Here is a 16,776-nt window from a genome sequence, read left to right as displayed (position 1 = left end):
GGCAGCTAAACATGCCCCTCCAGCAACAAAGAATGATCCTGTCCCAAATGTCAATAGTACTGAGGTTGCGAAACCCCGAAACCCCGGTGTAAAGGGCCTGGCCTGTAAGAAGGTCTTATCAATGTTGCCTGTTATTTACACTCCCACCAGCAGAACCCAAGAATGTTCATTTCCTCATACTTTGGCCAAACCTTACAAATCTGAGTTACCTTTGATGGGCAGGACATTGTATGGTGGTACATTTCGAAGCCATCACAGGAGCATTTCCTTATCCCTTCATGGGCATGACCATGTGGGATTAGCCTCCATTCTGGCCATCTGGCTGGCAGTTGGGTCCAGCTAAGGAAACTGATCTTGTAAACAACAGCTTCAGAGTTCCTGGGATTGCCCGTGTATGTGTTTGTCTCTGAATATGTAGATGCAGGGACATGTGATGGGTAAAAGGTGAATTTTGACATCAGGTCTGGATTCAGATCCTACCTCTACTGCTTCCTAGTTGTGAAGACAAATTACTTCTCTAAACCCTGTTTCCTCATCTGTAAAATAGGATTATTGTGAGGATCAAATAACATAATATAGCTCCATGCCTGGTTCCTAGTCAGTGTCCAGAAGTAACAAGTATAGTCTGTTCAGTGATTACAACATTCAGTCCCTCTGCTTAGACTTTCGCGTCATTATTCAGCTTCGTAGCAACCACTGTGACAGTCATCGCTACCATCTCAATGAGGTCAAAGACTCCGTGTCTATCTCTCCAGGTACAAGGGAAAGCTACTTGCTGAGCTTTTAGTGAACATTCCACAAATGCTTACTGAGCATTATTATGTTCCAGACCAGATGCTGGACACTGGCAGATGAAAGGGGCTGATTCTCTCCCATTCCTGTTAAAGGTCGGGGAGATGGTTGGTCCAGGCAGTAGAGCTTCCGACTCTTGATTTCAGAGTTGTGAGTTCAAGCTCTATGTTGGGCATGGAGCCTATTTTCAAAAAAAAAAAAAAAAAAAAAAGACATATTAAAGATGTAAACAGGGGCACCTGGGTGACTCAGGAGGTTAAGCCTCTGCCTGGGATCATGACCTGAGCCGAAAGCAGAGGCTTTAACCCACTGAGCCACCCAGGCGCCCCGTTGTAGCACTTTCTAATGCCTGACCTGACTTTCTCTGCCTCTGAGAAAGTCTATTATATAACCACCCTTACCGGTAGTCTGGAGCCATGTGGTACACCAACTGTAAATTTGGGGCCTCAGGGAAAATCTTTTTTTTTTTTTTAATTAACGTCTAATGTATTATTTGCCCCAGGGGTACAGGTCTGTGAATGGTCAGGCTTACACACTTCATAGCACTCACCATAGCACATACCCTCCCCAATGTCCATAACCCAACCACCCTCTCTATATCCCCCTCCCCCACCGCACCCCTCAGTTTTTTTTTTAAAGATTTTATTTATTTATTTGACAAACAGAGATCACAAGTAGTCAGAGAGGCAGGCAGAGAGAGAGGAGGAAGCAGGCTCCCCGCTGAGCAGAGAGCCCGATGCGGGGCTCGATCCCAGGATGCTGAGATCATGACCTGAGCCGAAGGCAGAGGCTTTAACCCACTGAGCCACCCAGGCGCCCCCTCAGTTTGTTTTTTGAGATTGAGAGTCTCTTATGGTTTGTCTCCCTCTCAATCCCGTCTTGTTTCATTTTTATCTTCCCTACCCCCCAAACCCCCCACTTTGCCTCTCAAATTCCTCATATCAAGGAGATCATGTGGTAATCATCTTTCTCTGATTGACTTATTTCACTCAGCATATCCTCTAGTTCCATCCACCTCATTGCAAATGGCAGGATTTCATTTCTTTTGATGGCTGCATAGTATTTCATTGTATAAATACACCACTTCTTCTTTATCCATTCATCTGTTGATGGACATCTAGGTTCTTTACATAGTTTGGCTATTATAGACATTGCTGCTATAAACATTCTGGTGCACGTGCCCCTTCAGATCACATTTGTATCTTTAGGGTAAATACCCAGTAGTGAGATCGCTGGGTCATACGGTAGCTCTATTTTCAACTTTTTGAGGAACCTCCATGCTGTTTTCCAGAGTGGCTGCACCAGCTTGCATTCCCACCCACAGTGTAGGAGGGTTCCCCTTTTTCCACATCCTCGCCAGCATCTGTCATTTCTGACTTGTTCATTTTAGCCATTCTGACGGGTGTGAGGTGGTATCTCATTGTGGTTTTGATTTGTATTTTACTGAAGCCGAGTGATGTGGAGCATTTTTTCATGTGTCTGTTGGCCATCTGGATGTCTTTGCAGAAATGTCTGTTCATGTCCTCTGCCCATTTCTTGATTGGATTATTTGTTCTTTGGGTGTTGAGTTTGATAAGTTCTTTATAGATTTTGGATACTAGCCCTTTATCTGATATGTCGTTTGCAAATATCTTCTTCCACTGAATACAGAACTTTGATATATATTCTCAGTCTGAAGTTAAGAAGAATTATGTCCTTGCTTTGACAGCACATATACAGAGAAGATGAGCATGTCCTCTGAGCAAGGATGATATGCAAATTTGTGAAGAAGAAAAAAAAAAAAAGATTAACGGGGCACCGGCTGGCTTAGTCGGTAGAACATGTGGCTCTTGATCTCAGGTCATGAGTTCAAGCCCCACATTGGGTGTAGAGCTTACTTAAAAAAAAAAAATTAAAGAATTGCAAACAAATATTGAAAATGCTACCTAAAAGGCTTGTTTTTCACAGTGGCATGGATTAGCAATTCTAAAACTATTCTCTGTGTACTGGAGGATTGAGTAAAAGATTAACTACATTGAGGATATTGAGAACCAGCTTTCTCACTGAAATAGACACTCAGATATGCCATGGGGAAGGCCGCGAAGAATGTTGTGATACTGGGCTGGACTAGGAGGTAACAGGATGAACTCCTGGATTTCTATTTAGGTACGCATGAACTTCCTATTTCTGTCCACTGAGAGGACCTAGAAATAATAAGCCCACCCAGTACCTAGCTCCTAGCTTCTTCTTCTTTTTTAAACGATTTTCTTTTTTTTAATTTGAGAGAGAGAGAGAATGAGAGAGACAGCACAAGAGAAGGGAGGGTCAGAGGGAGAAGCAGATTCCCCGTTGAGTAGGGAGCCCAGTATAGGACTTGATCCCGGGACTCCAGGATCGTGACCTGAGCTGAAGGCAGCCGCTTAACCCACTGAGCCACCTAGGCACCCATCTCCTAGCTTCTAAATACCATCCTCTACCAAGGGAACCAGAGCTCTGTGGAGAAAGGGGTGATTTCTGGGCCAGGCCAGAGAGAGTAGAAGATGAGCCTGGAGCATCCTTTTGCCCTTAAAAGTAAGCAAGCATTCAATGAATAAGAGAGATCCAGCAAAACGCCATAGCAGCGAGCTCGAATGAGCTTTCATCCCAGACAAATCTGGGACAGTTTGGTTATCAAGTAAATAATGATAGTAATGAATTATAACCCACTGGCTAAGATAAGAATTCATGGCCCGTCATCCATACAAGCATACATGTGCAACTACTGTAAGCTCTTCTTTACAGTAGACTGCTAATAACAACAGAAATTTTGAGCCACAATTTTGTAATCATCAGAGTAATCATTAATATAGATAAGAATCGTCAAGATCTAAACATATAGAGAATGAAAGTTTGATGAGGAACAAAATATCTGGGGTGCCTAAGTGGCTCAGACTGTTAAGCGTCTGCCTTGGGCTCTGGTCATGATTCCAGGGTCCTGAGATCGAATCCCTACTCAGTGGGGAGTCTGCTTCTCCCTCTCCCTCTGGCCCTGCTCACGTGCTCTCTCGCTCTCTCTCTCTCTTGCTCACTCTATCTCAAAATAAATAAACAAAATCTTGAAAAAAAAAAGGAATAAAATATCTGTACATTCTCAAAGTACTCCCCTAGAAATTATTTGTGAATTACAAAGAGAAAATAGTAATTGTACAGTAGGTAAAACTGGTAGACACGTCTTAACCAAGTGACCAAAATAACCATCACCTGTAATGGGACAACCTGACATTAAGAATTTTTTTTTAAATTTTTTTTTTAAGATTTTATTTTTTTAAAGTAATCTCTACATGCAACATGGAGTTCAAATCCATAACCCTGAGATCAAGAGTTTACCAACTGAGCCAGCCAGTCACCCCAACAAGTATTTCTTAATAGAATGCACAATAGACAATAATCTTTTCTGCTCTGCCCAAAATGCACAGCCTGATCTCGTCATGAAGAAATACCTGAGAGGGGCACCTGGGTGGCTCAGTGGGTTAAAGCCTCTTCCTTTGGCTCAGGTCATGATCTCAGGGTCCTGGGATCGAGCCCCACATTGGGCTTTCTGCTCGGCGGGGAGCCTTCTTCCTCCCCTCTCTCTCTGCCTGCCTCTCTGTCTACTTGTGATCTTTGTTTGTCAAATAAATAAATAAAATCTAAAAAAAAAAAAAAAAAAAAAAGAAATACCTGACAAATGAAAATTGAGAATATCCTACAGAGTAAATGACCAGCACTCCTCAAAAATGGCAACGTCATGAAAGACAGAAAAGAGGAGGGATTGTTCCCAAGTTGGGGGAGACTAAGGAGACATGAAAATTAAATGTGATATATAATTCTGGATGGGTTTCTGAACTGGGAGAAAAACTGCTCTGAAGGGCATCACTGAGAAGGTTAGCTAAATTTGCGTGAGACCTGTAGATTAGATAGAATGTTATGTCAATGCTAAATGTCCCGATTTTGCTAATTGTCCTGTGGGTATATGCGTATCTCTCTTCTCAGGAAATACACACTGCAGTATTTAGGGCAAAGGGGGCATCGTCTCTGCCAGTTACCCTCAAATGGGTCAGAAAAAAGATCTGTCTAGAGAGAGAGAATGGTGAAACAAATTCACAAATGCGAGTAATCAGCGAATCTGGGGAAAGGGTATGCGGGAATCCTTTGTGCTACTCTTGGAACTTAGAACCTTGACATTATTCCAAAGTAAAAGTTAAATAGAAAATAAGAAACAAAAAAGTCTGTTTCGATTCTTTTCTTTAAAGAAGGTGTTTTCCCTCAAGACACTCGATCAGGCCCCTTCAGCAATTCGTGCTCATCCCTGAGCCTGGCCCAAGCAGGGGCTCAGCGTAAAGTTTGTGAAATTGAAAGACTGAATTATCTGATTGCCTTCAGGGGACTAGCAAGAGTTAGGACTGAGGGGGTTTGGAGAGGAACCCTACTGGCCTCTGGTGGGGCAGGAACCCTTATGCATGTCTGGACCCTGGGCAAGAGAGCTTTGGACCCAACAGTGCCTGAAAGCCTCCATCCTGTGTCTTGCTGATGAGGGAGCTGTCTTAGAATGGGCAATCAGGAGAGAGAGTAGGGTACATTCCCCTCCGCAGGGCAACTCAGGACTAATCCCATCAGGTCAGTGTGGTTCAGGGTGAGCTGTCAGGTTAGTGTGGTTCAGGGTGAGCCGGATGACAGCTGTGGTAAACCACACCTCAGGGGTCCTTGGAAGTTTACCAGCCCCCTCTCGGTTGTCAAACATACTAGTGGCAAATGCTGAGGGGTCTCTGGCTGCCCCTCTGATCTTGATTGGAGTCTACAACTCTGGATCAGGGTTTTCGGTCTGACTTTCCAAGCTGCCTTGAATCGTCACAATTCTGCTCTTGAAGATGCTCAGATCGATGGGGCTATAGGTGGGGGTGTCTGGAAATGAGTGGCCAAGGAAGAGATGGGGAAGGCCAGTGGGGGCCTGGAATGTCAACCCTGTAGTGTGGTTTGATCCTCCAAGCAAGGGGAGGTGCCAGGGGACAGTGATAGGTAATGGGATGAAATGATCTGATTTTCATTTTAGAAAATTCCCTCCAGCAGCAGAAGTTGAGGATCGGAGGGTGGGAGGAGGCAAGAAGCCAGAAGACCTGTGTGGAGGCTGCCGCACACATCTAGACAAAAACTCAAGCAAGAAGTATTTTTAGACCTTGCTCTGTAATAGGAATGGTAAAATGTAGCATATGTAACACTGCCCTGACTTTTTATTCTCGGGGCAGACATCACTAATCTCTCAGTGTTCTCCCTTACACTGGGCAGCTTCCGTAGACAGTACCAATCAATCCGAGTAGGCACGATGGATGAAAGGAATGTGCCCTCTGGGCTCTGTTATATAAGGCAAGGAAAAGTCATCAAAAGTTTTGAGAATATGCTTACACATTTGCTGACAATTGTCACTCTGGGTCTGCCCCAACCTGAGGTTCTGGGAGTAGGACCAAGATGATGCCCTAAGTCAGCCTTTGAGGTCCCTGACCGAAACTGTGTCTTGCCTTGCTGTATGCCCTCCATCCTCCCACTTAGGGGTTTTTCACATCCACTATGTCATTTCAACCCCACAGCATTCCTGGAAGGTCAAGGTCATCACCCCCATTTTACAGATCGGGAAACTGAGGTAAGAAACTTCCAGCAGAGCCCTCAAGTACCACAGGTGGTAGGTGGCAGATGCGGGATTCACACCAAGGGCTGTCTGGCTCCAAACGGCCCGGCTCCTTCCAGAGGAAGCTCGTGCCGGCTGCAGCGGCTGTTTGCATCTGTCAGGGCCCCGTGCCGAAAAGCCAGAACAGGTTGGGGCAACAATGACTCTGGCATCTTGGCAACATCTTGACAGCAACGACTTGGCTTGTCGATAAAAATCCTTGGCTTAAAAAGACCTGGGAAAGTTGACTTTCAAATCACCCTTATGTAATCCGCTCTGTGCTGAGTCTCGGAGAAGGAAAGCTCTGGCCCCTGGGTGGGGGTGGGGGGTGCTCGCCGAGAGGGGGGGCTGCACAGATGGTGAGGGGCGGAGGCCTCTGGCTGTGGAAGAGAATAAAGTTTCTGTCCTCGCACAGTTGGAATGAGGGCCCCAGAGCCAAGCAGCCAGGGCCGGGGCGGGGCCAGCCAACCTTTGGCACGTGAAATGGCACCCTGTGCTCATGGCAGATAATTCTCGTTAATAATTCGTCCCCCCTGGCAGGCATGCACCCTGAAAGCCCTGTCTGTTCCTGCCTCGCGGGGTCCCTGCTGGAATGTGGGGGGTCGAGGGGCTGGCCCCAGACGTGGGCAGAGTTCAGAGCAGGCTGGGTAGGCAGGGCAGCGTCTGGGCACTGCCTGGGGGCAGAGGGAGCCTTTGTGCTCCAAGCCCTAGGACCCCCACCCCCAGCCGCAGCCGCCCCGCAGGGGAGAAGTGGCTGACACGCCAGGCTGAGGCCTGCTCTCTCTGTTCCCTCTCCAGCGGCAGCGGGGGCAGAGGACGCTAATCTGGGCGCAACCTGGCATCGGACAGATCCGCCCCATTGTGCTCGGGGTGCTCTTTCTGAGCGGCGGGAGGGGCAGGGGCCTCAGCCCTGAATGCACAGCACAATCTTCCGGGGAGCTTTTAAAACATTCAGTCTCAGTCCTCCATCAGAGCCTACGGTGTATCAGCCAGTGGGGCTGCCTGGCCATCGGCACCCTTTATACTCCCCAGTGGCTCTGGAACAAGCTGAGGTTGGTGTGCATTTTGAGAGGGTGAGGACTCCACCAGCCGTGTGACCTTGAATTCATGAGGTCGCCTTGGGCGGCTCAGTTTCCTCAATGGACAGCGATAGTACTTACCGTGTGGGGGGTGACTGGAAGGATCCAAGGACTGTCTGTAAAGACAGAGCACCGCTCCCCCGCACAGGGCACACACTCAGATGTTCAGTGGCTAGGGATAGTTAGGTATTTTTATTTCTTCCCTTCCACACCAGCCAAGGGGAGCTTTTAGGGCTTGAAACCAGGGAAGAAAGTCAATAGGGCAGAGAGAGAGAGTGGTCCTCTTTGAGGACGACATCGGTAGGGGGGCCAGGGGAAGCTCTGCTTCGATGCGGAGGCAGATTGGGAGGGCTTGGTTCCTCCATGGATCCCTAGCAAGGCACGTGGAGCCTCTCAGGGATCTCCGCTGGAGGAGCCCCAAGTGCCCCACGTGGGCAGTGTTGCATCTGGCTCCCCACCTCCCAGCCAGCTCTCAAGGGCAGGGATGAGACCTGCTCACCTCGGTGCCCAGGGGCCAGCACATGGTGGAGAGCCTGTAGCGCAGGACATGGAGAACTAGCAGTCCCTCGGAGCAGGGCAGTCACTGGCCACAAGGGCAACAGTAGCCGCCACTTCCTGGGCGTCACGCTTAGGGCTTACAAAATCGCTCCATAGCCTTACTGCTGCTCCCCCCGGCAGTGGCTGCTGTCAACCATGTGGGTGAGGGTCAGAGATGAGTCCCTCCAGCCCCCCAGCCCACTGAACTCTACAGCTTCTGGCCTCTGCTGGCCACAGAGCTGTCCTGAACGCTGAATCGGGACCCAGAGCCGAGTGCCTGTCATGTGCAGCACCGTGAAGCTACAGCTCTCCTTGCTGTGTAAGTGCCCAGCTGTGGAGCAGAACAGTGTTTAGGTGGGTGTCTTCCCCCGAAGATGGGTTTTCCCAGTTACACCCACCTGCAGGATGGAGGGGCCTCTGGGAATATCCAATCTGCTTTCCAGCCTTAACGATCCGAGATAGCATTCCAGAGATTTCTGTTTGGAACCTGACTTATGCTACGCAAACTAATGAAAGAAATGGGGCCCCTCCGGTGGTCACATATTTGGAGCCAAGGGTGGCTTGTTCAGCAGACCCCGTATGAACTCTGACCCTTAGTCATTTGCAGCCATTTGCTGGGAGTCTCCTGGGTACTGGTGACAAGGTGGGAACAGCTCTGCTTTCATGGAGCTCAAGTACACGAATGTAGGTGCCCACAGGGAAGAGACAAAAGACCACGGTGGGGCAGGTTCTTGTCTCACGGAGACCGAGAATGAATCTTGCGGACAAAAGGGCGAAGTGAAGTGAAAGTTTATTAAGTGAAGGTGAGAAGAGTAAGAAAAGAAAAGGAGCTCTTTAGAGTGAGAGAGGTCCCAAATGGATTGCCACTGAGGGCTTTTATGGACAGTCTTTTACAGAAAACTCACCAGGGACCTTGGTATATATCTTGTCTATAAATGTTGAAGACAAGCAAGCGGATTTGTAAATATTATGAAAGTAAGTGGATTTGTTATGTTCCCTTCTCTCTGGTTAATATCTTGTCTATATCATTTCTCTACACTGGGATTTCTGTGACCCTGGCACTTTGCCTCCTACCTATCTTTCCCTACCTGGCCTCGCCTGTCCCTTACTCAGTGTGACTGGGGCCAACTTCAGACCCAGCCTTGAGGGACTGCTTCCCTGGGCAGGTGGGATTTCAGCTGAGACATGAATGGCCAGAAGGAGGCAACCATGGACAGGTGTAGGTACCAGTGTAGCAGCCAGAGGGAACAGGTGCCGCTAAGGGTGTAGAAAATGGGGCGGTGGGGAAGAGGCTGGGCTAGGGTTGGCCAACGGCCTGAGTGGAGAGGCCATGATGGAGACTACCCGAAGCCCAGCCATGTTCGGCCTGCCTGAGTCAGCCCTAGCGGGGTCTGCACTGTGAGCGGGACAGGGCCCATCAACCCCTGTTAGCATTGTGCTTCTGGCTGGTTGTCCTGGGGGAAGTAGGACCCTTGTTCTTGCCAGCGGCCACAGGGACAGGGCCCAGCTCTGCCAAGGCTGGGGCAGCGGAGGCCTAGCTGAATGTGTTTGTGTTTGGGAAATTTTGTCTAAATCCGTGTCACCATCAGTGGTTTGAGAGCTCCTTAGAGTTATCTAAGCCAGGTGAAAGGCCCTTGAATCACATGGGAGAAGCCATTCCCTCCCGTCTCATCCCTCTGATCATATCAAGGTTAATGTCCACTAGCTGATGGTTTGTCGTTTATACCCCTGACATTTGCTAACCTTGCTTTTGACACGAAGAACATCTGGGCCAGAGATCACAGGCACAGTAACCACAAGAAAGCCGTAGTGCTGCTTGTTTTCAGTGTCCCGCCCCTGCTACCTTGCATGGTGGTCACTAACTTTCTTTTTACTATTGTAATTTTCCTCCTTTAAAAATTCATTTTTGTGGGGCACCTGAGTGGCTCAGTGGTTGAGCCTCTGCCTTCGGCTCAGGTCATGATCTCGGGGTCCTGGGATCGAGTCCCGCATCGGGCTTTCCCGGCCGCGGGGAGCCTGCTTCCTCCTCTCTCTCTCTCTCTGCTTGCCTCTCTGCCTGCTTGTGATCTCTCTCGGTCAAATAAATAATATCTTTAAAAAAAAAAAAATTCATTTTTGTTTTTGCTGACAGCGTTTTAAGATTCCCTTTGAAATACAATTATTTTAGTAAAAAGAATGAAATCATCCAGGGGCGCCTGGGTGGCTCAGTGGGTTAAAGCCTCTGCCTTCAGCTTAGGTCATGATCCCAGGGTCCTGGGATAGAGCCCCACATCGGGCTCTCTGCTCAGCAGGGAGCCTGCTTCCTCCTCCTCTCTCTGCCTGCTTCTCTGCCTACTTGTGATCTCTGTCTGTCAAATAAATAAATAAAATCTTTTAAAAAAGAAAAAAGAATGAAATCATCTGAAAGAGAAATAGTAAACCATACTGAAGATGGTCAAGGGGAATGGCAGAAGTCATGAGGAAGGTCTGTACAGGAGGGACAAGTTTGGGAAACCTGAGACTAAGATGCTCAAGGCCCACCTCCCCAGTTCCCCAATACTCTTTTCCCCAGGAAAGCAATTCTTTTTGTTATTAAATGTCTGTGTTATGATGAGGAAGCAGACCATAGCGTTTAGTCAAGACTTTCAAATGGAGTTTTTGATCATGTATTTATTTGGGTATATGCCACCTTGTTGCATAAAAAGGTATTGTGGCAACTTACAAACATAGATAAAATACAATAGAGTAAAAATAAACAGATCAGGGTAAAGGTTAAAGCAGAAAGCTAGAATGAAGTCAGAGTCCAGTTGGTGACTCAGTACAATTATTAAAAGTAATCTCAAATTTGACTTTGAGGTTCTCAGCAGCCAAAGCAAAAGAGAAAACACGACTTGTTACAAGATTCCTAACAGTGAGTTTGGGGCTTTGGTATAGAAACAGACCTGGTTCAAATCTTGACTCTACTACTTGCTAGGTTCAGGACCCTGAGCAGGTTGCTTAACCTCTCTGAACTTGAGGTTCAGCACCTGTCAGGGGGGAAAGTAATGCCAACCTTGGGGGTTCCTGGGCGCATCAGTGAGAACGTGTGTCAAGGTGCCTTCTGGCTCTAGGAGGGTGCTGCTTGGGTCTCAGCTGCCCTCAGTCCTCCCTAAGCTGCAGGTCTTCAGCCACAAAATGGAGTTGACATCTGTCCCCTCTGTCAGTCCTTACCCTGCTCAAGCATGCAGCATGAAAGAGGCTGAGCCAGATCCCAACCCAGGCCTCCCTACCTCCTACCCAGGCTCCCTGACAGCTGTCCGGTGCTGTGTGCTCCTGTCACCAGAGTGGTTTCCAATGCCGTCAAGGAGAAGATGATGCTTTGGAACATAGAGGTTTTCAGGAACATTCAAATGATTCCCAGGAAAACCTTGGGCTGCTCCCAAGGCAAAGCCCCCTTCTCTCCTCCGCAGACAGAGCAAATTAAATGTCAAGAGCTAGAAATCTCTAGGGGGTAAGGTGGCAGTCGAAGCCCCTTCATGTGTTCAGAACACCAGAGACAGTTTCCTTTGTCTTCACATCAAAGGTCAGAAAGAAACGCTGGCCCTCCCCAGTCCAGGTCCTTTCTTATTTGAAGTACCTGTGGCCAAATGCAATAAAGTCCATGACAAAAACCTGTCCCTGGCTCCCATCGACAATGGAATCAATTCCAGTTGTCTTAGAATTGTCTTCTCTCTGTTCCAAATGTGACTGGAGGCAGTCCTTAGCTTGGCATTCAAGGTTCTTTACAAGCTGACCCCAACCTCCTTCTTGGGTGTCCTTTGTGGATGCAGTTTGTGGCCTGGTTACACTTCTGGAGCTGCCCCTGGAGTGCCATGCAGTTGGCAAACAACATGGACCAATGAGCCCTGAAAGCCCGATCTGCCACAGACTAAGTTGCTGTGTGACCTTGGGGAAGTCCCTTCACCTCAGTTTCTTCATCTATAAGATGGGCGCGTTCCGAGTATAGCCCTTCCCTGTTGCAATCATGCAAGAATACACACCTGGCAGCCTTGGCCGACCCGACGCTCAGGGGTGATGGTTAGATGACCTGGTTTTGAGACTCGGCTCCCCACTTAACTGCTTTCATGACAAGTGACCCATGTCTGGCTTCCAGTTCGACTATCTGTAAAGTGAGGAAAATAATTCCGTCTACCATAACCCCCCCCCTACACACACACTCAGGCCTGAAACCAGAAGGGCTTTGGGAAGGTTTGGAGGCCGCAGCCAGCATCGCCTTCCCCTGAAAACAATCTTGCTTGTCCTTTCGTTTTCCCAATCCTTCCTAACTTTCCCTTTTTCTCAGACTAATGAGCAAGAGGAGTCTGAACACTGCTCGCATGGTTAGGCTGTGATATCATGAAAGACACAGTTTTGTAAAACCCACACCCAGGGCCAAGGGAAACGCAGCCCCCTGAGGGAACCGTTCAGTGGAGGCCGTGGCGTTGGGTGGGGGAGGCTGGATGTGGCCACCAATATGAGTCAGGCCTTGCGTGGCCCGCTATCACCACTCCCCTTTATTTCAGGGGCGAGTTACAGCTTAAACAAAACATCACCTGACAATGCCTGAAAGAAATGTCTTCTGCACAAAATGCTTTTCCTTACTCTTGGGTGTGCGGCTGAATTTTCTAACATGGCAGCTGAGCGTTCAAATATACAGATACGCAGGAGCTGGCACGGGCACAGAATGAGGGCAGCAGGCTTAGCGGGTGGTGTAGGGATCGGCAGTCAATACCTCAAAGGCGGTGGGATGGACTGGGTGCTTGGGGGTCTATGGCCTTCCCAGGCAGAGTGGCCTTTAAGCCGGAAGAATAAAGGAAATATACAAAGCCCTTCTGGAAGATCAGTTGTGTCCTGTTGCCCAGTGTGGCCCCAAGCTACTCTCTATACCTCTCTGGGCTTCTTTCTCCTTTGGTGAAACAGGGAGTTGGCTTGAAGGTCTATGTCCAGTGGGCTGTCCGGGTCTGAGGCTCGGGGAGCCACCAGTAGTGCCAGCAGAGACAGCCCACCTGTGCCTCCTCAGCCCCAAGGCCTGGGCTCAGGGTGGTCCTGGCACCAGTAACTGAAACTTGGAAAACCAGTCCATACTCCCCCTTCTCCTTCCTTTCCAGCGTCCACCCTCTAGGACTTCCCTGCAACCGTAAGGTCCAATGCCTCCCCTGGACCCGACTGCTCAGATCTCAGTCTCCCCAGCAATCCCCCTTACTCCACAAAAACAAAACCAAAAACAAACAAACGGGCTGGGCCATTCCACCAAATGACTGGGTGGGGACTGACAAGGAAGAGGCAATGTGTTCTGTTCTGTCCTGGCACCACCCCAACCCTGGGTCTAGGGTCTTGCTCATGGCAGACCTGGAGGTATCCCTGAGTACATATAGGTTGTGGGTTCAAAGGTCCAGAAAGAAAGGACAACATGGACCCCAAGCCCCAGGGCTCCGGGGGCTAAGGAGAGGTCCTGTGGCCCGGGTGTGTGGCCAAAGCCGGCACTCTGGGTGGAGAGGGAGCCCCGGGGCCTGGCCCAGCCTCCCACCCTGGTAGAGTCAGGGCTGGCAGGCAGCTGCTTGCGGCCTTCTCAGCTGCTGCTGCAGAAACAAATGACAGCACTGAGGAGGAATAAGAGAAAATAAACATGAATACAGAGGGAGGGGAACTTGGAACAGGGGCCGGTATTTTTCCTCGGGGTGCGGTTTCTGCTCAGTGGCTGGGTGACCATGGAGGTTTGGAATGTGGTTGGACAGAGGGTGAGGTGGGGTGGGGGGTGGCCAAAGGCAAGGAGCAGGGACATTAGCCAAGGGACCTGAAGCCCAGGGCCACCAGCAATTCACCCAGAACGGGGGCGTGGGGTGGTACACCGCTCGGGAGCCTCCAACAACACTCATGCGGAGGTCCCTGAAGCCTCGGCTTTTGAATGATCCCGGGGAAGGGAGACAGAATTGAGAGAACAAGAGAAACTAGAGGGGTAGGGAGAGGCCTGGAGGTGTAGGGGAGCATGGTCAGGTCTCCTCCTCTGTCACATAGGACTGTTGGGACGGTTTGGCCTGCCTGATCCAAGCGGAGGCTATTTAGGCAAGGGACATGGTCTCTGTGCCTCAGTGTCCTCATCTGTGAAACGGGCTTAATTATCCCTACCTCTGAGGGTGCTACTGGGAGGAATGAATGGGTTTGTGCATGTGAAGCTCTTGGCATAGTGCTCTGCAAGGGGAAGGGATTATTAACCCACCGGGTGCCAAGGAAGCTTTATCCTGGCTGCCCCACGTGCCCAGCACCTGCCCTGGGCCTGGACCCCGATAAATATTTGTTGGCGGAACCCCCTGCAGGAGCTGCTGTGGGGGAGCCACGCCCACGTCCACAGCCACGGCCACGCCTCTCCTGTGAGCACAGGTCCTGGCTCAGACCACGAAGTGGAGGGTGTAGGTGAGCTGGTGGCCGTTGTCCCAGGCGTACAGCACGCGCTCCTTGGGGTTGTAGTCGATCTGGGTGGTGAAGGCGTGCTCGTTGAGGAAGGGCAGCTGCGGCTGGGCATCGGTGCCCGTATGCGTGTCGAAGGCGTAGGCCACCTGGCCTTCCTTCCGGTTGTAGGTGTCCACGGCGTACAGGATGCCGCAGACCAGGAAGCAGTTCCCGTAGGAGTTCCGCCGCAGCCGCGTCCTCCACGTGGTCTCCCGGTGCGTGGACAGGTCGCCGGGGTCCAGGCGGCTCAGCACGATCACCTCGGGCTGGGCCTCGTCGTGGTCATCCGCGGCGGGGTAGATGACCCACAGGCCGCTCTCGTCCACGGCGAAGTCGATGTCCGAGTGGCCGCGCCACTTCCAGGGCGTCGTGTCCTCGTAGACCACGTCGGGCAGTAGTGCCCAGGAGGCCACGAAGCGTTGCCGCAGGTCGTACTTGATGATGTTCTTGGTGAAGGCGCGGTTGTAGTAGAAGGCGCCCTGGTACACCACGTGGCCCGTGCCGATCCAGTTGTAGGGCAGCTTGTACACGTTACTCCAGCGGCCTGTGTGTGCAAGGCAGCTGCTCACACCGGGGCAGGGCTAGGCCTCCCAGGGTCCCGAGTACCCCAGTAAGCAGGGGATACAGAGCAGGCTCTGGGCTCGGAGCTGGGATGATCATCTAACCGCCTGTGGGTCCAACCCCCACCCCCTAAAAGTCGTCAGGTACTGTTAGCATCCCCCTTTGCCAAGGAGGAAACAGGGTCAGAGGGTTCAAGGTCATCCGGTTATGGAATGGCACAGCCAGGATTTAGACAGCCCCTAGGCTTTGTCTCAGGGCCTTTGCTCAGGCTTTTTGTCTGGACTGCTATTCCCCATCCTATCTGCTTCAGCAATGCCTCCTTATCTTTCAGAGCCTTCCACCAATATTTCCTCCTCCAGGAAGTCTTCCACCACCTCCCCAGGGTTGAGTGAGGGCCACTCCTCTGGCCTCCCATCACCCTTGTCTTGGCACTTTTTACTGGCGTCCTCCACACGAGCCTGTGAGCCACCTGAGGCAGGCATCAGGCCACTTTTGACCCGGCAAAGGAAGGACTTTGGCTGTTCCAGGCCATACTCTGACTCCATGGCTGTCATGATAAATCCAAACTTTAATGTGGCTCCTAAGGTCTGCCTGAGCCTACTCTCTCCTTAGGCTTCCCCCACCTCCCTTCTAGGGCCAGCCTGCCTCTCATTGCCGGGCCTTGGCACACACTGGGCCTTCTGCTTGGAACACGTGGCCCTTTCCCTTTTCTATGGCTTCTTCCTGCTCTTTCTCCAGGGCTCAACTCGACATCAGCTCCTCCTCTGGGAGGTCTCGGACATCCAGGCTTGGGTCCCACAGACCGTCGAGCTCTCCCTCAAACACTACACTGGAGTTATTTCCCGAGGTCTTCGCCTCTCACATCAGACCGTGCGTTTCTGGAGGGCGGGTCAGGCCTAAATGACCCCTCCCCCATCATGCCCCAGATCTGATCACCCAAATCCTGCCCTTCCTTGCGCAGACTTGCAGCTCCTCTAAGTCCTGGGGCTCTGCTCACCTGTAAAACAGAGTGATAACCCGCCCCCCTCAGAGAAGTAAGAAGCTACCACGAGCTGCCTCACGCGGCGTGATGCGCACATAGTAAGTGCTCAAGAACAGGAAACCCGAAGTATTGCTCCTCCTGACAGTAAGTTAGGCTCCTGAGGACAGGACCTCGTTCATCTGGTTTGTTGCCTCGTTCCCGCTCCCGGCTCCGGCACACAGGGGTGCCCTCAGCTGCCCCTCGAGGCGGGTGGCTGATCGTTTGGAGCTAGGCCAGGCTGGGAGTCTGGACCACAGGAAAGCACAGGCACAAGAGGGCCCAGTCTCCATGGGAGACCCTTCTCAGGCCACCCACCCCCGGCCCTCGTCCCATCTCCCGGCTCTCCAACCTTGCTTGAAGTTTTCCAGATTGCGGAACTCCACCAAGCTGTTCCCGTAGTAGTAGTTGGTGACATAGATCCTGTCATCTTTCGCAGCGGGGTCCTTCATCCAGGCTCCCTCGTGGCGCCCGTAGCTGTTGTGCCTCACGGGGGGGTCCACAGCCCGCAGGGTGCCCTCACAGCTCACCTCTCTGCCTGTGGGGTTGTGAGGGGTGCAGCATGAGGTCCTCGGCCCCAAAGGCCCCGAAGCCAGAGCAAGTCCTGGGAACATCATCCGGGTCTTACTTAAAACCCCTCCCGATATTTTGTTTGCAACCTTCTTCTTCTTCTTCTTCTTCTTCTTTTT

At 50.8% G+C, this 16,776-nt stretch overlaps 1 protein-coding gene and 1 pseudogene across 2 annotated transcripts in view; one reads left to right on the top strand and one right to left on the bottom strand.

Annotated features, from left to right (window-relative positions):
• The first annotated feature begins 2,475 nt into the window (after nucleotides 1-2,475).
• Nucleotides 2,476-2,574, top strand: LOC125084166 (uncharacterized; annotated as a pseudogene).
• An 8,119-nt stretch (nucleotides 2,575-10,693) lies between these two features.
• OLFML2A (olfactomedin like 2A) overlaps nucleotides 10,694-16,776 on the bottom strand; it is a 29,322-nt gene continuing 23,239 nt past the window's right edge. For both annotated transcript variants that reach the window (XM_047698697.1, XM_047698698.1), the window contains exons 7-8: nucleotides 16,440-16,625; nucleotides 10,694-15,052 (exon numbers count right to left, since the gene is read on the bottom strand). In XM_047698697.1, coding sequence (XP_047554653.1) covers nucleotides 14,448-15,052; nucleotides 16,440-16,625 — 791 coding nt within the window. In that variant the 3' untranslated portion in view covers nucleotides 10,694-14,447. The remainder of the gene's footprint in view (nucleotides 15,053-16,439; nucleotides 16,626-16,776) is intronic.

Source organism: Lutra lutra, chromosome 13 (genome assembly GCF_902655055.1).
Source record: "Lutra lutra chromosome 13, mLutLut1.2, whole genome shotgun sequence".
Lineage (NCBI taxonomy): Eukaryota > Metazoa > Chordata > Mammalia > Carnivora > Mustelidae > Lutra > Lutra lutra.
The sequence above is the reverse complement of the archived record's forward strand: the minus strand, read 5'-3'. Positions and strand labels throughout refer to the sequence as shown.